The sequence below is a fragment of the Takifugu rubripes genome, chromosome 19, assembly GCF_901000725.2.
Source record: "Takifugu rubripes chromosome 19, fTakRub1.2, whole genome shotgun sequence".
Taxonomy (NCBI): Eukaryota; Metazoa; Chordata; class Actinopteri; order Tetraodontiformes; family Tetraodontidae; genus Takifugu; species Takifugu rubripes.
In genome coordinates this window covers 1,942,727-1,965,115 of record NC_042303.1, presented here as the reverse complement: position 1 = coordinate 1,965,115, position 22,389 = coordinate 1,942,727, and the positions used below count along the sequence as shown (strand labels likewise).

The 22,389-nt window shown below is 42.0% G+C and overlaps 2 protein-coding genes and 1 long non-coding RNA gene across 3 annotated transcripts; 2 read left to right on the top strand and 1 right to left on the bottom strand.

Annotated features, from left to right (window-relative positions):
• Positions 1-1,895: 1,895 nt before the first annotated feature.
• Positions 1,896-2,918, bottom strand: LOC115246833 (high choriolytic enzyme 1-like). Its single transcript, XM_029826490.1, has one exon. It carries the CDS (start codon positions 2,825-2,827, stop codon positions 2,039-2,041), a length of 789 nt encoding a protein of 262 aa, XP_029682350.1. The 5' UTR covers positions 2,828-2,918; the 3' UTR covers positions 1,896-2,038.
• A 1,448-nt stretch (positions 2,919-4,366) lies between these two features.
• LOC115246834 (uncharacterized) lies at positions 4,367-5,402 on the top strand. Its single transcript, XR_003885928.1, has 3 exons — positions 4,367-4,445; positions 4,997-5,203; positions 5,274-5,402. It is a non-coding gene; the product is annotated as an uncharacterized lncRNA (long non-coding RNA).
• A 2,947-nt stretch (positions 5,403-8,349) lies between these two features.
• On the top strand, positions 8,350-10,672 carry barx1 (BARX homeobox 1). The gene is made up of 4 exons (XM_011613553.2): positions 8,350-8,831; positions 9,511-9,802; positions 9,947-10,031; positions 10,211-10,672. The coding sequence occupies exons 1-4, from the start codon at positions 8,651-8,653 to the stop codon at positions 10,355-10,357; spliced, it is 705 nt and encodes a 234-aa protein (XP_011611855.1). The 5' UTR covers positions 8,350-8,650; the 3' UTR covers positions 10,358-10,672.
• The last annotated feature ends 11,717 nt before the right edge of the window (positions 10,673-22,389 follow it).

Below are 22,389 nucleotides of genomic sequence, written 5' to 3'. Positions count from 1 at the left end.
AGCATAAAAAATAAGATGTTTCAATAGTTGGCTGTGTAGACCTTGTCAGAAGACCTTTTTTTCATCTTTTCAGGTTTTCCATCCCTACTGCTGTACATAGATCCAAAGAGAAGAGAGGAGAGGAGAGGAGAGGAGAGGAGAGGAGAGGAGAGGAGAGGAGAGGAGAGGAGAGGAGAGGAGAGGAGAGGAGAGGAGAGGCGAGGCAGCCATGAACCATTGGGGTGACAGAGGCCTGTCAGGTGATCATGTTTCTGGACCCCGGCAGACTCGACCTCAAGCAGCATAGCTAAGACGTTAATCTAATAATTACCCGCTCTAAATATGATAATTAGTCTGACTAGAACAATAACTTGAACTACATAATTACTGACTATCACCTTTCTCAAAGAGGACGGTCTGAAGTCTAATCTGATAGTAAAGATAGGGTCAGCCTGACGTACCTGGACAGGGAGCTGGTTCCACAACAGGGGGGCCTGGTAGCTGAATGTTCGGCCCCCCCATTCTACCTCTAGAGACTCTGGGGACCACAAGTAAACCAGCATTCTGAGAGCAGAGCGGTCTATTTGGATGATAAAGTGTCACTAGCTCCTCCAGGTTGGATGGAGCTAGGCCTCTGAGGACCTTGTAGGTCAGAAGAAGGATTTTAAAAATATTGCAGTTTTATTAGGCAGCCAATGAAGAGAATCCAGTACAGGAGTTATGTGATCTCTTTTGTCAATACCTGTCAGAACTCTAGCTGCAGCATTTTGGATCAGGTGGAGGCTTCTCAAAGAATTGTTTGGACATCCTGATAATATTGAATTCCAGTAGTTCAATCTGGAAGTAACAAATGCATGGAGTAATCTTTCAGCATCATGCCGCGTCAGTAATTTCCTAATCATTTCCTAAGCGAGGACTAACGTTGTGGATTGAGTAGTGATGGTGAGAGCAGCTGTTCATATATGGATTTCTGTGTGAGACCAAACCAAGAGGATTGCAGTACCCAGGGAAGAAGTGACAAGGTTGGGAATGAGGATAGAAATGGTATGGGGGTGAGAGAAGGGCTCAAGGAATTAATTTTACCTGAGTGGATGTATTCAAACCTGGTGATGTTATTGATATGGGAATAAAAAAATAAGAGCACTGTTGAGGATGACACCCAAATTTTTACCCATGGAGTTTGAGGAAGGCAGTCAAGTTGTCAACACCTAAAGACAAATGATATGTTTTGGTTTGTATTGATTTTGAACCAATGAGGAGAATGTTCATTTTATCACTTTTTAATTTGAAAAAGATAAAAGACAACAAGGAATCAATGTCTTCTACAGAGTCAGTTAATGATGACGAGGGAAGGTGATATTGAGTTTGCTTATGTGGTTGAGTTGGGTGTTATCTGCATATCGGTAAACGCTGATGTTGAAAGTGCAGAACATATTTCTGAGGGGAAGGAAGTAAATAACAAAAAGGAGTCCCTGAACAGAGCCCTGTGGCACAACTAAAGTGACAGTAGAAGGCTGGGATGTGAAGGATTGGAGCTGGATGAAAAACAGGTCTAATGGAGAGTTGGTGGAAATCAATCCATTGAGGGGGTGATGGAACATATGTTGTCAAAGACTGCGATCTAGTCAGGGAGTATGAGAATGGTGAATAAATCGGAATCAGCTACCATGAGGGAACTATTGGTAATTTTAACAAGTCCAGTTTCTCTGCTGTGGAGGAGGCATATTCCAAACTGCATCTGTTTGTACAAGTTGTTGTGAGATAAGAATAAAGTTGGATAGCTCCTGTGTCCCAACCTCTTTGTTAATGAAGGATAGATTAGAAATAGGACGGAGATAACTGATTGACATTATTATTATTATACTGACATTATTTTAAAGTTTTCTAGAAGTACAAATACAGACAAAAAAGAAAGAATGTGCTCAAACTCAACTTTATTCTGCAGGATTTGCATTGATTTAACTAAAGAATCTACAACAGATCAATAGTAAACATGTCATAGTTTAGTAGAACTAAAGGTGGGAGATAATTTCATTTGTGTTGGATGAGAACTTTGTCTTCAGCAGCCATAGAGCAGATTGACCCTCTGGATGTCCCAATAGGACATGCCTTCCCTTTGGCCAATCTGAACATTGGGGTCTGGGATTGGGGTGATGGTTTCCACACCATTATACATACTGAAGGCTGTTCTTCCATAGTGCATGATGGAGCTATAGTCATATGGAGTGTTCAGGTTGTTGGTGTCCTGCAGGTAAAAGTTGAAGGCCATATCGGAGTAGATGTTTTCCCAATTGATCCTGACGTAGTAGTCGCGGTCACTTCTGGTCTGCTCGTGTTGGAAACCCAGAGCGTGCATGATTTCGTGCTGAACGACTCCATAGTAGACACAGCCCTGTCTGTTGATAGAAAGCACCTGTCCGTACCCCACTTTACCCAGAGAGGAGTAACATCCGTCTCCATTCTCCACCATGATGTAGTCGTACTCATTGGTCCTGGGCACGAAGCGGATGCAGGTGGTGCTGTGGAAGGACTGCATGGCATATTCAATAGTGTCCCTCTCCCAGTCGCCATACACATTGCTAATGGTGTAGGGGATGACTACCAAGCCGTTGGAACCTTTTGGCCACAGACAGCTCTGGGACCAACACTTCATGGCATTTCGGCTTTTAGGTGCCACTAAGTCTCCTTCCAGCAGGATCTGTTTGCTGCCATTGTTAGAGGAAAGAATTCTGGTGCTGATGTCAACGGGCGCCTCTTCATCCACTGCTTTGCTTCCTTCCTCTTTGACAGGTTGTGCCTGAGAGAGGCCGAGTAGAAGCAGCAGCAGCAGACTGACATAGGGAGTCATCTTCAAGGTGGTTCAGGTGGCTGTGGAGCTTCTGTAGGTAGCAGATGTGGAGAGACTGCTTGAAGCTTGATGTGCTGTTCAGGTCAGGCCAGAGTTTTTATACTCTCCTCTACAGGTGTGTCTCCTGGAGGATTATGGGATGCGATCTCTACAGTAAGGCCTGAATACACCTTTTAGGAGGACTTTTCTGGTCCAACGTGTTTGGTTATCCGTAGTGATCATGAACACAGTTGGTTTTCTGGGTTGGACATGTTTTGTGAGCATTATGTCTTTTTTCAGGTACTCAGGTTGCACCAAAGAACCCACATGCTTTCAGTTTATGTGTGGCCAGGTAAATCTTTAAAATAATCTTTAAAATATACAATTAAATGCTGAAAACATAAACATTTATCCTTTATAAATGTCATTCCATTTTTGCTTTTGAACAGTACTGCCAAATTTGATGTCAGTACGATGAGATTTAGACATTTGCTTCAACTTGTAGATCTCAGTTCATAACATCTTCATAGTAATTCGCACTAACACTCCAGCATTACATATCGGGTGTCTTAGTAGTTGTCTGTGAAAACCTCTTTCAAAGCCTTTATATTTAAAGTTTTTCCAATATTTTCCATTAATGATCTCAGAACATTTTATTGCTTCATTGAACACAACAGATGAAAATTAATAGAAGTATGATAATAATATATTGTAGGCATCTTACTGGAAATTAAAAGACTAGGAAATAAATACAAGAAAATAATTAAAATTTGACATTGATGTTTCTGAACCACAACTTTAATGAGTTCCAAAGTGGGGGCAGCTGAGTGGGCTCTTTTCGCTGGTGAAGAGATGGGTAGAGGGGACAGCTGGGTGGAATTCAGACAGGATATCTAAATTTGTGTCAACATGAAAGATGTCAGTCAGATTTGGGGGGGTTGAGGTTGTAATAATGAGAATATTTCACCTGTTACGCACACACATTTCGAGAACACTGCCCTTGAGCAAGGTACTGAACCCTCAATTGCACAATGACTATCCAGGACAAATTACTCTATCTGACCCCTCCCTCAATATCTATACATTCATGTGTTGTCTATATGTTCAAGTATTATGCTAAATAGTGTGATCATAGCCATTTTTTTCTCTTCGGAAAAATCAAGTGTTTTTCTTCCAATCCAAAACAATTCCTTATTTCATTTTAGAGTCATAGCTCTGTTTAATTTATATTCTCCTCAACTCTACATAGCGACGACGTAATCCTTTATTTTACTGATACAGTTATGGCCATTCCAGTAAGAATTGGTGAAATCCTTTCTGCAACCATTAAAGATGTCTCTACAAAGAGAGACAATAGAAAATAGTGATAAAATCTAATTAATTTTTAAAGGTTTTCCAAATAATCATTTACAAGTAAATTCATATCAACTTCTCTCTTATTCCCAATTTTAGTGGGGTGGCGGCAGCTCTCACCCAAATAATTTCCCCCAAGGGTCAGAGGCCGCCAGCACTTACTCTCAAATATAGAACTTTTCTATTTCTTTTCTATCACACCCAGATCCGACTCTCCAGTTTGTGGAGGAGAAGGATGCTTCAGACACCCTAGTGTCACCCATTCTCTCCGAACATCAGCCATCAGGTGGACAGCTACATCTGTATGCAAGCTTCTCCTTCTCCTGTTGGTTCAATCCAGAAACTATTATTTTGAGAATAGATAGCTGTTGCTGATTTTCCTGAAACTTCCATATTGGAAACACTGGTTGGAAGGTGACACACCTCCTTTTTGTTATGAATGGACCAAGAAACTATCTTACCTGTGGTCGGCCTGTTAAAAAAACTCATGCCAGGTTGAGTGGGCGCTGTTTCTGGGCAGGTTCGATTTTACCACCTTGTTACAACATCAAGTTGGATGACCTTTCACATCAATTGCTCCTTCTGTGGAGGACTCCTGGGAGGAGACAGTTCTACCTCCCTCATGTTTGGTTGCGGCGACAAGGTGGGGCATCAAACAGGCAGTGTGGACTGCACAACCAGGTCAGGTCACAGCAACTGGTTGCCCCCAAAATCGAATGTATGTCCCACCTATTGTTAGGGTCCTCTTGCTCCAGCCGTTACCAGTTCCTGTTCCTAAGTTACCTTCTACCTTTGAAACTGCAAGACTCTTAATCATTCCTGTGTTTTGCCTTCAAGGAATCCCTCAGGATGTCTCTGATCATGGTCTTTACCTCTCATGTCTGGAGGGCCTACATCCAAGCGTCAGCCTGGTTGTCCAAACCAACGGCTGGACTGAATGAGTGAACCAGGATCTGGAGGCTACGCTGCAGTGCAACGCATCTTAAAATCCTGCCTTCCAGTCTACTCCCCTTCCCTGGGTTTAAATACACTCACAATTCTCTGGTCAGCTCATCCACAGGCATGTCCCCCATCATGGCGAAAAGCGGTTTTCAACCCCCTTCTTCCTGTTCAGGAGGATGAGGTAGCAGGTCCCTCTATCCAACATTCCTTGAGGCGAGCCCAGCTTGGAGGGAGGCCTGACTGATTGTGTCAGACAGCTGCACGGAATCAACTACTGGCCGATCAACATTGCACACAAGCTCCAAATTATCAGCCAGGCCAGGAGGAATGGCTTCCCTCTTGGGATCTCCCTCTTCAGGGATCTCCCTATGTCTATAGAAAATAATCCATTGCTTTTTAGTTTTATCAACATGCTCTGAATAATCACAGTAACCCTAACCCTAACTCTACCTTTAACTTGGCCTTTCAACGCCGCTGTGAGGAAAAGTTATTACACACAAGGGAGCGGGCTGCCTTTATCTCTTTATCTAGTTCTATTGTTCAAGTCAGAACCACTGGACCCAATGGTTCTGGATTTAATTGTATAATTCCAGGAGGAGATTGTGTTTATGGCCATTTCATATGATTTCAAGATGTTAGTTAGTTAGTTAGTTAGTTAGTTAGTTAGTTAGTTAGTTAGTTAGTTAGTTAGTTAGTTAGATAGATAGATAGATAGATAGATAGATAGATAGATAGATAGATAGATAGATAGATAGATAGATAGATTCAATAATTGTGAATAACCTCTATCTTACAACACATGATTTTAAATTGAATCGTAATACTACTAATATTAACGATTTTACTTATCTTGACCAAATAACCAAAGTTTAATCGTGTGCTCTAAAGTGAACAAATGCCATCAGAAAAATAGCATTCCGGGTTTATGGTACATCCATAATGTGTCAATCTTACTTTAAGGAATATTACTTAACTACTTTACCTCAACTGTCTTCAACTTGATGGTTAGCCAACTTTTTTTGATAAAGAAGTGGAAACATGCTCACGAATGCTTGTCGCCCTCCTTTATTCTCCACCAGATGGAGTTGTAGCCTGAACCACCACTGGCAGCACCCAGAGTGCTTCTGGGAGACTTTGATCAGATGACATGATTCGCGAGAAATGCTGCAAAGGAGGAAAAAGGTGTTACAACTACACAGAGAAAACACTAATTTACCCTATAACATTAAATCATTTCATTTAAAAATAAAAGGCAATCTACCGCACATTAAAGACAAAAGTCTTAACGATTTGAAGTATTTTGGCTCAAAATTGAACATTTTTAACATATATATTGCTTTTAAGCAGCACAAATTTATAATAAATGGTCACAAACCCTTATAATTAGCATTGTTAATATCGTCGTTTAACTGCCGGTTAACAAATTAACCGTGGTTAATTAAATAACGATGTGCCATGTTGGAGTGAATTGATTGTTCCACTTTTTCCCCTTTGGGCTTGGTTCTGAAAATAAATGAAGGTTTTTAAATTGGTTTATTATCTGTTCCATTTAAAATTAATGGATAATATAATTTAGTTTTGACAACAGTCAGTTCATTTGCATCTATTAAGAAGACATTTAAATTAATTATAATGCGAAAATGGAACGATTTATTTTAAACCTACGCGTTTTCGGTTAAAACGCTTTAGTTAAATCGTGACTGATTTGTTTTGTACGAGTCCATTTATCTGTATTTTGTTGTGTTAAGTTTATATCGAATCTTTTAACGGACTCTGATGCCAAAAAAAAAATCATAGAAAATAACAAACGCGCACTTTTCACGACATTTGGTAAAGAGTGTCCTTGAATGGCACCTCGCGTTTTAGTGACAATAAAAAACACGCAATTAAAATATCCCTAACGCATTTGTAGAACCATCTTAGTTGAACGAGCTTTACTCTGAATTGCTTATTTATCAATTATCACTAGGGTCAATAACAAATTAAATGATTCTAGTTAATTAGTTAATTCCATTATATAATGTAGACCACAAAATATTTTTAAAAATACAGGTATGTGATTAATAATTATTTGCGCTTCACGTGATCTATTTATTTATGTATATATTTGGAATATGCAAATATACATAAAATAAATCATTGTTTTAAAATAAATTATTTACTCTCCTGTCATTAAGCACAAGTTCTTCTGGGGCGCCAATGCTTTGAGCTCTACTCATCTGCTAAACTGCAGAATAAAAAGAAACAAAATGGAGGTCTAGGAGACTATATTCTGAAGACACCAGGTTGCACATCTGTCTAAAACTAAGGTTGCATCCATTCATTTTCTCTCAAGCCCCGATTCCAACCCAGCCTTTGTTCTCTGGGCTCAAAATGACCGTTAGTTCGTCTCATTTTTAACTTTCCACAACGTCGTCTCACTATGTGATGACTTACAAACATGCTAAAACAGGGGAAAAGATTTTTGGGGGGATCTAAATGACCCCAGGGCAACCACCGTAGGGTAGCGGGGGGTTTGCTGGGCCTGTAGTCACCTGAGAGAGAGAATCCCCCCTAAAAAAAAACCTTCGGGACTGTGGGAAGGAAACTGCGCAACATTTATTTTAAAACTGCAAGTTGATTTGAATGAGGCCAATAATTCATTCCGTGGTTCTAACAAAGACGATTTAACCAGAGATCAGCAGCACAAGAAAAAGGCCTCGACGGAGAGATTCACAAGTTCGTTAAGAAAATGTGCAGATGCAGCAAGTAAATGGCGAAAAATTGACTTAATTTGGAAGAAAACGCGCAAATACCTATATCTCTCTATAGATAGATATAACTAGTATTTATATAGATAGATAAATATTTAGAGATCTATACACACCTGATGCTACAACCGATTAAAACGTGCAATGACTTGCTTAACTAATTATAATAATGATTAAATGAGGATGTTGTGACGGTATACTCACCACGCCATCATCATAACAAATATTTACACATGTCATAACCGAAATGACAGATTAAAAGGAAAAGGGTGCTATGTGGAACAGGGCACTTGGCTCGTAGGGGCAGAATTTTCCCTCTGTTGGGGTATAAAGGAAAATGTTTCTGTTCGGGGGCTGCAGAATACTGAAAAGATCCATATTTGAGACTGTTTGGCGCAGTAATGTTGAGAGAAGGCAAAGAACAGACACACCATGTGAGGAGGTGGAGCCACGGCCAGAAAGAATAGAACCAAAGGTCTGCTGCGCCTCCAAGTCACAGTTAATGGGACACGGTGGACCATTAATTCCTGCCTGGCTTTTTCTTCCAGTGGTCGTAAACACATGAAAAAAAACGTTATTTCGGATCCAGATTAGGTCGTTCTATACAAAAAGAGTGTCATCAGCAGTAACACCGAGGATTCCAGAAGGCAGCCGGCTGCCCTGACGATATTCCAGTTTGGATTAGGAGCACACGGGGAATACCATGGCTGGCTCACCGGGCCTCTGAAGGAGCTGCAGCCTAATCGGTGCAGGCATCTGTTGTCTTGTGGCCAGCTGCAACCCTCAGCATCCTTTGGAGATGGCGTATTACAACCCCGCGGAAATTAACTCTGACAGCAGAACTCACCGCTACAGGAGCTTCATGATAGAGGAGATCCTGACTGATCACAGGGAGCGCAAGGCTGCTGCTCCGGTCGGGGACTTTCTGAAATTCGGGGTGCATGCGCTCCTGTCCGCACGGCCGCTCCACAACCAACTGGGTAAGACAGAAGAACCCAGAGTCCCTAACACCTGCTGCATCTGCAATTTAAATATAACCATTCATGTAATGCTCAGCTAGAGGCCGAGTGCACCTTCAGTGAAATGGCTTCTTTTATCACACGCTTTGAGGAGCTGGACTCGAGATGCACAAAAAAATCTCAGTGTTTATGGGTTTTATGTTTAAAGATAAGTACATTGTTTTCGAAGATACTCTACATTTTACATTATGGTCTATTACTGAGACACACGGGGCTTTTTTAAGATTTAGCTTTTCCAGTCAAATGTCGTGCTAATAGCGTTTTTCTCTTTTCCCTCCACGTTTCTGGCGCAAGTTTTTGTAAATAGTTAAATACTTGTAGGCATTTTGTCACACAGTACTTTGTGTCGTTCTGCAAAATACAGAGCATATAAACATAAATGTGGGCCTATAAGCTGTAAATATATATATTTTAAAAAGGCCTACACGTCGATGCTTTTAGATTTTTTCACTGAAATAATTCAAATAATTTTGACAAAATAATATATCTAAATATTTAAGCGATGTACCAAAACATTACACACATTTACAAAAAGTGTAAAGGCAAAAAATGTGCACGAAATTGTAAATATAGGCTATGTTTACTAAATAAAGTCAAGATCGCTTATATCCGCTTCTGGTTCTCTTTTGGGTCCCGCCAGTCTTGAAAGTGGACCACACGAGCCTCCTAAAGTTCCCAGTGTCGCCGCTGAGCAGCTCGCTGTGCTCCTCTCTCGGGGCCCCGCTCCTCTCCGTGTCCCCTGGGCTGCAGGTCGGGGCGGCTTCTCACCACCTGCCGCTGGATTTACACCTTCGCGGGAAATTAGAACACGTGAGCGATGGAGGGAACAAGAGCAAGAAGGGGCGCCGGAGCCGCACGGTGTTCACGGAGCTGCAGCTGATGGGCCTGGAGAAACGCTTCGAGAAGCAGAAATATCTGTCCACCCCTGACAGGTGACTTCATTTAGGGAACACGGAGCAAAGAATTTGGGGAAAGCAACTCTCGTAGAGGCAATAGCGTGGCTTCTTATATGAGGTGTACGATACTAAATCAAGCCCTTTGGAAATGCTGATGTTGTGTGTTGATGTTCACAACAGAATAGATCTCGCGGAATCTTTGGGGCTCAGCCAGCTGCAAGTGAAAACATGGTACCAGAACAGAAGGATGAAGTGGAAGAAAATAGTAAGTTCCTGTTCGGGCATTTTATCGTGGGACAAATACCAATGTCTTATTTATTGGTCTTTATGGTTAATTTGCTATTATTGATGATCTATCTATCTATCTACTTATTCCTTTTATTATTGTTGTTGTTGTTGTTGTTGTTGTTAACTGACAGAAATGCACATGTGTTTTGCTTGCAGGTTTTGCAGGGAGGAGGTCTGGAGTCACCCACAAAACCAAAAGGACGCCCAAAGAAGAATTCTATCCCCAGCTGTGAGCAGGTCTCTGAGCAAGAGCGACCTGCCGCCAAGGCCTCCAGCTCCTTCTCACAGGACCCTCAGCCGTGACCCAGAGCAGATTTTTTTTTATGACAAGTCTCCATGTAAAGCTGCGGCTTTTCAGCGGGTACAGGTCGCAGAAGTCATCAGAGAGGATGATGATTTTGGATGAAGATGATGCTACTTTTCCTTAAGTCCTGTTAAGTCCTATTTAATGTAAATTAAAGTGTCCACAAAGCGCAGCGGCGATGGACAGATGTTCCGGGAGCCTCTGAACCCAACGCACCCTGATAGAACTACCACCGTAGTCTGATTAACTTGCACTCTGTTGTTTGCATCCGCTTTGTTTACTGAGCTTGAATATTAAACATATTTTCATCACATGATCAGTGTGTGTGTGTGTGTGTGTGTGTGTGTGTGTGTGTGTGTGTGTGTGTGCACTCAAAGCAAGGCCTGCAATATACAAAACTCCAGGAAATGAAATGTCTTTCACCCAAATTCCTCTGGGTACTACAGCCATACGTCAGTGCATCCTGTTAAGTTAAAGATGAGCAAATAGGGCCTTTTTAATGCTGTTAATTCACACAGTGATTCTGGTTAAATAATACTAACGATAATAGTAATAATGATGCCACCAAAAACCAACAATAATAATAATAATGACAATAATACACAATAATGAGAAGAAGAGTAAAACCTGTCCTCCAGGCCTCATTGGTGATATTAGATACAAATGCTGAAATTAACATATGAAACTAGACCGATAAAATTTTAATTCACAAGCTCTATTAGTTTTATCATATATGAAGTTCTCACAACATCCTGATGCAACGGGCTACGTAATAATAACAACGATATTTTGATGCTAAGAAGCTATTGACTTTCCGAGGACAGGGTCGTGGGGAGATTGATATAAATTATTGGTTGCCTGTAGTTCCAGAAATGATCTGCAGGTTCTCGTGTAGCAAAAGCCACGTAGAATGTTGCATTTATTATACCCACATTGTTTTTAAGTCAGGTGGCTGAGAAATTAAAGGAAAAAAGAGATGTTTGCATATGGATATAATATGACATTTCCACACCTAAAGAACTCCAATAAAAAAGTTCAATAGGTACGTATGACAACAGCCCAATTAAGAGGACAAGTAAATAATAATCATGCTATTTTAAAAGAAAAAGAGGGGGAAAATTCCACCATAAAATATTTTAGATATTTGACATTTTTAAAAAAAATTAATAAACATTAGTTAAACCTTTATTCTGACGTTTTAATTTGCAGCAATCCCAAAGCACCAACCCTGATTCCACTACCCTGCATCGTTGGAGCGATCCGTTAGCTTAGAGGGGCCAAAAGATGTGTTCTGTTTTAACACAAAATGAAGGAAGCAATAATAACAATTCCCTCATATATGAAAAATAAAATGATTAAAAACCACTGGAATTTTCCCTCGATACAGCCTAAGCAATCATTATTATTATTATTATTAATTATTATTATTATTATTAGTAGTAGTAGTAGTAGTAGTAGTAGTAGTAGTAGTAGTAACAACAGCAAAAATAATAACAACAACAGCAACAATAATAACAATAACAATAAATAATGAATAATAAATAATTAATAATTATAATATATGCCAGCCCGTCCAGATTGATGCACATTATTCCCATCATGGAAGCTCACTCAGTCCTTGACCCCAAACGTCCCATTGCTGTGGTGCCGGAGCCACATGTGCACTGGAAGACTTGATATTATACTGGGAACGTGTGAGGTCACTCTGTTGCTCCCAGTTATAAAGCTGGAAGACACATTCCCTCTCTTCGTGCATCCCACTACGCCGGGCTTCAAATAAAGGCCAAGTCTTGGACAGCAATGACTTCCGACATAAATTACAATCAGGAGGAAGACTCAGTCACCAGGAATCTGCAGAACTGGAACATCTATACTTGACAGCAATTTAATCATTAAGGATCCTTTATGGTGTCTTAATAGGGCTCTGGTGCGAGCAATAATGGACTGACCCCAATTTCTGACAGAGGGTGTTTATAGAGTCAAAAGGTCTGTGCTTAGACGGAGCCCCAGCTGTGGTTTGGATGTGGAGGTGGTGTGGTCGTGCCTGTGTGTGGGAGGGCAGCCTCTCCTCAACGATGCACTGGAGAATTTCTCCACAATTAAAGAGCCCCTGATTAATCTAACATATGCGCCAAAAGTGCACATGCTCACGTATGATCCCAATTAGAGTGAAATCGAACTCTGTGCAGCCCGGCTTCTCATCAGTTCCACCATTCTGTGCTTTGTTTTTACTGGATGCTTCCTGATGTGATTTGACAAAATCTCCCTTGAAAGAAATCTAATATGTACGGTGGAGATATTTGCTCGGAGAGGTATCAAAATGGAATTTTTTTGCATTTATGTCTTGAAAAACAAACAGAAAGGAAAGTTGGGGCAGTTTGAGGCACTTTGGTTGTTTGGTATGTCGACTGATGATCTTGGCTAATACGGCTTTACAAACAGCGGTTTATTAAATGCTTTTTTTCCTTTTTCGCTCTGATTTGAAATGAATGCCTGCTTCTTCCCCCAACATATGACAAAACTATATTTATGAACTGGGGATAGAACTACTTACTTTGAATACCAAAGTTGACAGGTATTTATGTGAAGAGATCCAGCAAATTATGTTTCAAGGAATTGCTCCTTTTCACCGTTAATACAAGCATATTAATCCAAGTTACTTAAAAATCTAATGGATGTTTGCGTTTTGACTTGCTGCTCTGATCACAGCTGTAACAAATGGACGACACCATTAGAAGACATAAACAAGAGCCGTCTCGTCAGCTCCTCCACCGCAGGGATGTTCCGCGCTGGGCCTAACAACCTTGTCCTGTCAGCTTTGTGTACACTCGGCCTTCAGGAAACATCACCCGGCGTGATTGATTTGAGATGGCGGCTTCACGCTTGTTTAAAGAGACGCAGCTGTTCGCTGAAATGAAACTCCTGCAGGAACCAGAGGAACCATATTTCTCCTATCACAGCTGATTCACAGATCTATCTATCTATCTATCTATCATATTCTATTTAATTTATTCTATTTTATTTCTTATTTTATTATATTTTTATTATCTTTAATAGGTTTAATGGGGTGTAATGGTGGTGGGAAATTTTGTAGATGCTTGTAGATCTTTGGAGATGCTAATTTCCCTGGTGGACACCCCCTAAAGGGATCAATAAAGTACTCTTGAATCTTGAATCTATCTATCTATCTATCGATCGATCGATCGATCGATCGATCTATCTATCTATCTATCTATCTATCTATCTATCTATCTATCTATCTATCTATCTATCTATCTATCTATCTATCTATCTATCTATCTATCTATATAAATATATGTGTGTGTGTGTGTGTGTATATCTGTATATACAGTATGTGTGTGTGTGTCTGTGGTTGAAGGCCAGTAAAATCCTCGTTAGATTGTAATTACGGCACCAAAACTCCGTCCCCCTCAAAAGTTAATCCCGCTTTTCTCCTCTTTTTTTCTCGGTTGTTTCAGATGGGAGTCGTGACAAGGTAGTAACAAATCTGGTAATGACTTCAAGATGTCAAGATGGGCCGCATGTCAACCATAGAGCTTTGAAAAATGACACACACCCTTGTTTATTATTGGGAAAGTTTTCTTTTCTTGTCAAATCTTTTACCTCTGAAAAATATTTCCTGAAGCACTTCACCTCTTGAAAAGCCCGTTAAATGCTTAATGGCTTGAACTGTTGAATAGTTTCCACTCAACAGCCTCTAAAGTGCTTTGAAACATTCATTAAACAAAATTCAAATGTCATGACAGAAAGGCCTTTTCCAGCTGTTTGTGTAAACCCCAGCTGTCATTAGGGGAATCTTACGGCCTGGAAATGGTTCAAGTTTTGACTAAAACCCACCGTAATGTACTTGGGTTGTTTTTCTCCTAATGTGTGTAGATGCAGCTGATGGCCTTTTTTTTTGTTCGTGGTCACTTTTATAGCTGTAATTTAATTGTGGTAAATGATCACTTTCCCTACTTACTAAGAGGATGTTGGGTGTCACTCAGGCCATATAAACATGGCTGTTTTTGAATTTGAGCATATTTCTTTCTCAACTCCTGAATACTAAAACTTAAAAAGATCTAAACGCATCAGACTATATGATATTTATAACAGCCTGGATGGTTCCTTCCACCTCTCAGGGGCCAGTGGTGCAAAGGACAATGCGTCTGACTATGGGTCAGAAGATTCTAGGTTCAACTCCTAGCTGCCTTGAGGTTTGATGCCTTGCTCTCCTAATCAGGCACTTTCAATAGATTTTTATAGGAAAGCTAAATCAATCTTTATTTATATAGCGTCTTATACAATCAAAATTGTTTCAAGGCGCTTTCCAGAATCCCAGGGCCTAACCCCAGACAAGCAACAGCTAAGAGCAAGGGTACAAAAAATACTTGTTTTAAATGCCTCAAAATATTGGGCAATTAGGAATAATACATGTGTTTGAAAGCAACAGTTGAACACTGGGAATATGGCTTATTCAAAGTCTGGGGAGCTGCCACAGTGAGGGTTCAGCCTGCCCTCCGCCCAAGCAAAGGTTGGAAGGGCTCAGAGCAACAGTTCAGAGCTTAACCAACACACTGGGAGTGGGTGCAGTGATGACCGATCAGCTCCGGCAGCTTTCTGAACCAGCCGTGGATACGACCGAGAAGCCTGGCTAACGCAAGTGTGGAAAAAGATTACCGTAGACTTCATTTGACAGAATCTCATAAAAGAAAGTAAACATTAACAAAAATCTGGAAATGGTTAAAGTTTTCTCTCTCCTGTCTGATGGTGTGAGTGTTTTCCTTTGATAAGGTTCTGGTTTACATCCAGAGTAAAAAAAAAAAAATTCTATTTAACAGCATCAAGCACCTTAACTAAAAAGCATTCACTAACTTGTGAATCCTTGATGTTTTTCTCTTTGATTGCTTCTATACAGGAAATTGGGTTGAAAATTTGACTATTTTTAAAAGAATTTGCAAAAAACAACCTTCTTTTGTGTCAAAGTAAAACCAGATTTTTACAAACATATGGCAATTAGTTAAAATAGATGGTATGTACACACTGGATCATTTAGAGAATCCACAAAAAGTAAGGATCACAGAACCATCAATCTCACTGTTCATGCTTCTGAAGCCTCAATCAAGTCCGATTTCCAAAAGGAGTGTGTAGTCGTGAGGTTCCTCAGTGAAAGATGCAAAGACCACAAGCTGGATTTATGGGTTCACTTTATAGACTTGAGAAACCTTCGACTGAGTGATGCGGGTGAACTTCTGGATGTAATGAATAATGATGGAGACAACCGATGAGGCAGGAAGCCAATAACCAGGCTACAGTTGGTGGCTCCCTAGAGGGATTTTGTAAAGTTTTGTAAAGAAGCATCTCCATTACCCTGTAGAACTCTACTGGAAAGGCCAGAATCATGGGGCCTGCATAAAGGAGGGTTGTGGAGACTGGAGAGCTTTGAGATCTGGTTGTGGGGGCTGATACAGGTAGGAGGGGTGGATTTAGTCATTGATATCACCAATGAGAGTTAGAGTCCCTGGATTGGGCATTGGGGGTTTCCTAGTAAAGATAATAGAAGGCAGAATAGTGGTGAAGAGAGACATCAGACATCAAACTAGAATGTCAGGCAAGATGAAGAATGATGTCCCCTACACTTATGTATGTCAAAGGGCCGTGGATAGGACATTTGAGGACTGACACGGGGTACACATAACGATAACGGGATGTTTTTTTTCCCTATTTTCCACCTTCCTGTCCAAGGAAAGCAAACACCCGATTATTTTATGTCTCATGAGATTATCTTCTGAGATTACCCTGTAGCCTGACGTGTGTCAGTAGCAAAGTTGTCCCAATAATCAGCTCAGAAAACGGCCAGGGGCCTGACATTCGCAAATGTCAAATTTGGATGATATTTACGACCACGTGGGGACTGCTGAGTTGGGACTCCAGGATTTGTGACATGGAACAGAATGTAGCCATGAACGTAGCCACTGAGGAACAAGGAAGCAGGCATGAATAAAGACGACCATGGCTGAGCTGCCAAAGCGTTCTTTTTTAGTTAAATATAGTCCCAAGAACACATCATTCCCCTTTGTGCGTCCTCCTCTATGTTGGGCGTTTTCTGGTTGTTGAAACGTTTCTTCTTCGTTTTTGTCAGATCACATGTGATCAAGATCTTGTGGATTCTACAGATTCTCTAGATTCTACAGATTACCACAGTATCATCAGAAGTATTTTATGCCTGATTCTTCACCTTCATGTGTGGCATCTCTAGCCTGAAAACCTTGTGTGAAATCCACTGACTTATTAATCCAATTCACTAGAGGTCCAGCCATCAGTGTCTCAATCGGTAACATGGAGAACACCTGAGTCTAGTTGAAGCATATTAAGTGATTGTAGTATAAAAACAGCTGTTTTGGGGAGGTCCAGTCTGGTTCAACAGTATTCCAACTACAATTGCAGTGTTGATGTGTCAGTTGTCAACACTGTAAGAAGCTGCTTTTTTTGTACAGACATTGTTGAAATGGATAAAATATATTTTATACTTTTGTTCATTTTTATTGGCTGCTGTCTGACTCACAGGGTGGTGGGAACTCAGTCTATAGGGGACTGACTTTTAAAGTGGAGGGTTTGTGGTTCAAGGCCCATTCAGGGACAAATGTTGGAAGGTGTGCTGGTAACAGGAGAGGCACCCCAACACTTTCAGAGCTCTGCTGAGGTACCCATGATGCTCAGATAAAATGCTCCCTCCATACACCGCTAGGGCAATAGCAGTCAGGAAAAAACTTTGACTTGAACAATCAGTAAGTTCTTCTCCAATTAGGTTGTCCTCTTTTCAAATTGGTTTTCAACAGTTTTTCTAACACTGTTGCTAATAAAAGTCATATAAATTGGGGGAAATGACATAAAATCCCTCTTTGTTTTGACAAGCTAAGTTCTTCAAACATAATATTTCATGCATCTTTGCACTGAATGCTGCACTTGAAAGAGGAGCTTCTTAAGCTAATTCCCAAGACAAATCGGGACTCTTTCACAGGTGAAGATTGCTGGAAAGTACAGAGGAGCATAAATCTGAATATCACCAGAGGGCTCCTTGAGAAGGCTAACAAGTTCAGCATGCTAGCCAGTGAAGTCTTTATCTGTCTTTCTGTTTCTCTCGTTATTAGGGTTCCTTTAAAAAAGTACAACGTTCAGGTTTTCTGATGATTCTTCCACGAAGGCTGTATTTGTGCAGGTGTAGCTCAACACCTGAACAGTGATCCATCAATCATTTTCATTCCCGGTGACAGCTTAGAGGAACCCCAGGCTGCCCATTATTGAGCTCTGGGGTTCCCATTAAGGTTCTGCTTTTCCCTTTTCACTCAAAAATCCTCTACAGATACAATTTCACAGTGATATTGCCTAAAATATTTTTTTTAAGTGTTTGGTATTTAACTTTTTACCTTTTAGAGATCATTTGACATTCCACTGGCTTAACTGTTCAAGTGAACAGAAATTGTGACCAGTGTCCAAACATTTGCATTCCACTCTTCATCCCCTTCAGTGACCTCCTAACTTCACTCTTATTATTCTTTGCTAGCTTTTCTTCATTGTTCTGTCATTTTCCCCTCATTTATCTGCCCTTGAAAACAATTTTTCCATCTCCAGACAACACTTTTGGCATCTGTGATTAAAAGTTCCGTCTGGACCTTTAATCACTCTAAATGTCCTTCTCTTCTCTCCCACCTCACTGTCCAACCCAGCATGCAAGTCACCTTTTGTTCATCTGTTGCCTCCACCACCTCCACTTTACACTGTATCTCCCTCTACTGGACTCTTTTCTGTCCTCTGTCTCCCTCTCTTTCACAGCTAATCTCTTTCCCTGTAAACACCTCTGAAAGAATGAAACACGCAGGTGTCTGAGCTCGAGATCAGTGACGTCCATGAAGATGGAAGCAGGTCCATTGACGCTGCTGATGCTGCCTGGCATGAGACGTTTGAGATCCATGGCACAGGACATCCAACTATTAGGAAATAAATGCATGTGCAGCTTTTCTGGTGTCAATAAGACTTGTTAAATCAACCCTGCTCTCCCTTCAAATATAATTGGCAAGTTGAACTTCTGATTTTGACCTCTTTGGGCTCCCATCTTGGGAGTTTTCCGCTTCAAAGAAGCATTTAACTCTAAAGGGCAGATTATATTTCTACAGTTCTACTTACTCTTTTAATTTATGAGAGAACACAGAGAACATAAAACCCAGACTCCAAAAAGAAATCCCCAAAGTTAGTTGTTACAGTAAATTTGACATAAACAAATATGCCAAATAATATTCTGTGCTTGTTATACTATAATAAGTGATCGATGACCAGAGATGATCGTGTGACACTCCCGCTCGAACGAAACAAGACGTTTCAGTTTAATGCCAGCTTTCATCAGTGAAATTAAGTTCAAGCGTTAGTTCCTGAACTCCGTCTCTCGTCTGTTTTCCTTCATTTGATTTTCACTGCAGCTCCGACTGAGACGATGAAGGCTAACAGTCGCAGACAGGAAAAGTAAACGGCCCCCCGGTAGTTACGGTGAATCATGATAAAGGGGGTGGGGGGTTAGTGTCGTCGTGCACGTGCTTGACTTAGAATGGATCAGGCATTTTGTACTTCTGGAAAATATTCTTTTTAGAAAATACGTATTGCGTAATTTATGGTTGGCGCAACCAGTTTAGCAACTAAATTTAAAAGTGCAAAGCTGAGCCGGGTGTGGAAGTGCTGCAGAGGTGCTCCGTAAGAGGAGGTGGGCCCGGTTGGACTGGTTTGCCTTATGTGGCTGAAACCTGTCACAGCTGGGCAAATTGATTCACTGGCACGCTCCTCGCCATATGAAAAAGCAGTGGATGGAGGTAATTAGAAACTAGCAGTCTATTCATTAATCACTGAGGTAAACAGGCCATCAAGTGACACCTGGCCGGGTTAATGCCCGAGACCCCGCAGTAATTATCTTTACCCTTCCCAGCCAGGCACGGCACGCCACACACATGAAAGATTGTGATTGTAAAGGAAATGAGAATTAGCAGAAACATTTCAGAAAGTGGTCGGCAGTTTGCTGGACGTGAAGAAGTATAGTCAAGGGAGAGGGAAAAAAACACGTGGGTGGAGAGCGGGCTGATTGGGGTTTCCCCATGGGGCACGAGAGAGTCTTGGGGGTGGGGGTCTCGGGTTCAGACACACAAGAACTTAGAACTGTTACTTGAAACTAAAGCAGGAGCGGCCGTAATGATTTCTGAAAAGCTCGGGTGTCTTTGCCCTTTGTCGAATTCAGAGATGTTGCAGTTACTTTCACTTATCTTTGGGAATATAAGAGTTTACCGAAGATGGGAAAGTGTGCTGTTATTATTAAAAGTCATGGTCCCAACTGGGAAGATGGGACGTCTTTCAGTCGTCACTGGTCCTGTCCAAGCTGATCAAAGTCCAAGGAGCCCACAGAAGTTGCTGAGGTAGTGCAGCTGCTTCAGGAATATAGGGGGGTAGAGAACTAGGAGAGAGAACGGGAAGAGAGCGCGAGTACCAGGAGACATGGGACAGGTCGGCATGAGGAAAGGGTGGCGGGGCCGTGCTGGGGCAGGAGCCCTGAGGCAGAGCCCCTATCTGCCCTAATCGGGTATCTCCTGATTAAAGTGGAGGACAGATTAAGACAAAGTCAACTTTATTTATTTTATGTAAATATTAATGTAAAAGGAGAGGGGAGGAGAGGAGAGGAGGAGGAGGAGAGGAGGGGGGAGGAGAGGAGGAGGGGAGGAGAGGAGAGGAAGAGAGGAGAGCAGGGGAGTGGAGGAGGGGTGGGGAGGGGAGAGGGAAGAGGGGAGGGGAAGAGAGGAGAGGGGAGGAGAGGAGGGGGAGGAGGGGAGAGGGAAGGAGAGGAGGCGAGGAAAGGAGAGGAAGAGAGGAGGAGGGGGAGAGGAGAGGAGAGGAAGAGAGGAGAGGGGAGGAGAGGAGGAGAGGAAATGGGAAGGGAGAGGAGGAGAGGAGAGGAGAGGAAGAAAGGAAAGGAGAGGAGAGGTGAGGAGGGGAAGAGAGGAGGAGGGGAGATGAGAGGAGAGGAGAGGGGGGAGGAGGGGAGGAGGAGAGGAGTGGAGGGGGAGGAGAGGAGAGGAGGGAGGGGAGGAGAGGAGAGGAAGAGAGGAGAGCAGGGGAGAGGAGGAGAGGTGGAGAGGGGAGGAGAGGAGGGAAGGAAAGGAGAGGAAGAGAGGAGGGGAGAGGAGGAAGGGGAGAGGGGAGGAGAGGAGAGGAAGAGAGGAAATGGGAGGGGAGGAAAGAGGAGGAGAGGAAATGGGCGGGGAGAGGAGGAGAGGAGAGGAAGAAAAGAAAGGAGAGGAAGAGAGGAGAGGTGAGGTGAGGAGGGGAGGAGAGGAGAGGGGAGGAGGCGCAGAGATTCAAACCTTGACTCAAAGGAGTTCAACAGTTCATGCTGTTGTATGATATTCCTTTAGAGAAATGAAGTGGTCCAAGCGCAGAGCCCAGTGGATCTCCTGGATCCTGCTGTATGAGGAGGGAACAATATTAACATGTTCAAGATAGATCTAACTGATCCAGCCTTTTCAAATTCATTGGTATTTTTATGATTAAAATTATGTTTATATTTATTAAAGAGCAGCTTGATCATCATAATCAACATGCGTGTTGTTTGAGTCTCCATACATTAGAGTCGGTCGCAGCAGCGCTGGGATATGTGATCTGACTGTTCCCTTGCTGGCTGGATCGGGCACTACATCCCATCAGGCCTGCTGTAGCCCTCTTTGGGGACTGATGTTTGCGAGTTAAGGAAAGATTATGTTCTTAAAACCGCAACACGGTCTTCAGGCAATGGTGAGGTGGGTGTGATCTTTGAGGAAAGCTGACCTGGCAGCTAGCTCTGAAACGCCTCTGAAGGCTCTACTCACAGGTCGTACAAATGCTGTCACCATCAAACACACATTAGGGGAAAAAATGAGTTTGTGTCAGCTGGTCCAAGTACACTGATTTACACCGAAACCGGTGGATAATTACTCCAGAGAAGTGCTCCCCTTCAGGTGCCCTGACAGACTCAACAGACGTCCATTCAGCATGAGGCTCTTTACTTGAGCCTTTAAAAGCAGATGGAATGGAATAGAGATAGAGTACGTAGATCTCTTATATGCTGAACCCCACCAACTCTTTGTCGAGACCCTGATAAATGAAAGGGTGAAGTTTTAGGAGGGATTTGAAGGAGAGAACATAAAAACAGGAGAAGAACTGTTTTTTTTTAAAGAGTCTTCGCACACTGGTCCTTTGGGTACTTTTTTGCCAAGTGGACTAGAGTCAGTCTTAAACGTGCGAGCGTTTATGTTGGGATAATTGAAGACATCCACGTTATGGATAATTTAAATCATAGTCAGGCACATGATTACGGATGTGGTGGGTTCGTGTGGTGTCATCCCCGGGGTTCAGGTAGATCCTTTTCCAGAACATCATGTGCCGTCATGTCAGGTGGGTTATTAGCAAACAGTAAACATTTCGCTCGACGGTCTTTCCCTGCCAGGCGGTCTCGGCTTTCCCAGTTGTGGAAACTGGCCGACTGCCCGACCAAATCTGACAAAGATCTGGAAACATTCTTTACTTGTCAGAAATGGGAAGCAAGACAAAGCTGTAATAAAACACCTCCAGCCTCTGGCATGTTGTTTTACCAAATAACATCTAACTGGCCATTACTCCCCATTAAGGCTAATGGTCACACTAATTAGGATAATTCCATAAAAGTCTCTGTGTTTAGACCAATCTGGGGAGGAAAATGAATTTAATGACAACACTGACCAGTGCTGCACTGGCTTTTTAACAGTTGGCTATTAGTCTACAGCAGGGGTGGGCAAACGCTTTAGCTAAAGGGGCCACAATGACTTTTAAAACGTGACAGACGGACTGGCCCCACTTCAGATGGATGGAACCATCACAGCTGACGTGAAGAAGCCATGACCCGAAAAATCAAGAAAACTCGTTTCATCCAGTGTCAGTGGGAGCAAAGTTGTCGGTCGGCTCATCCATTAACTGAGACCAGTGTGGG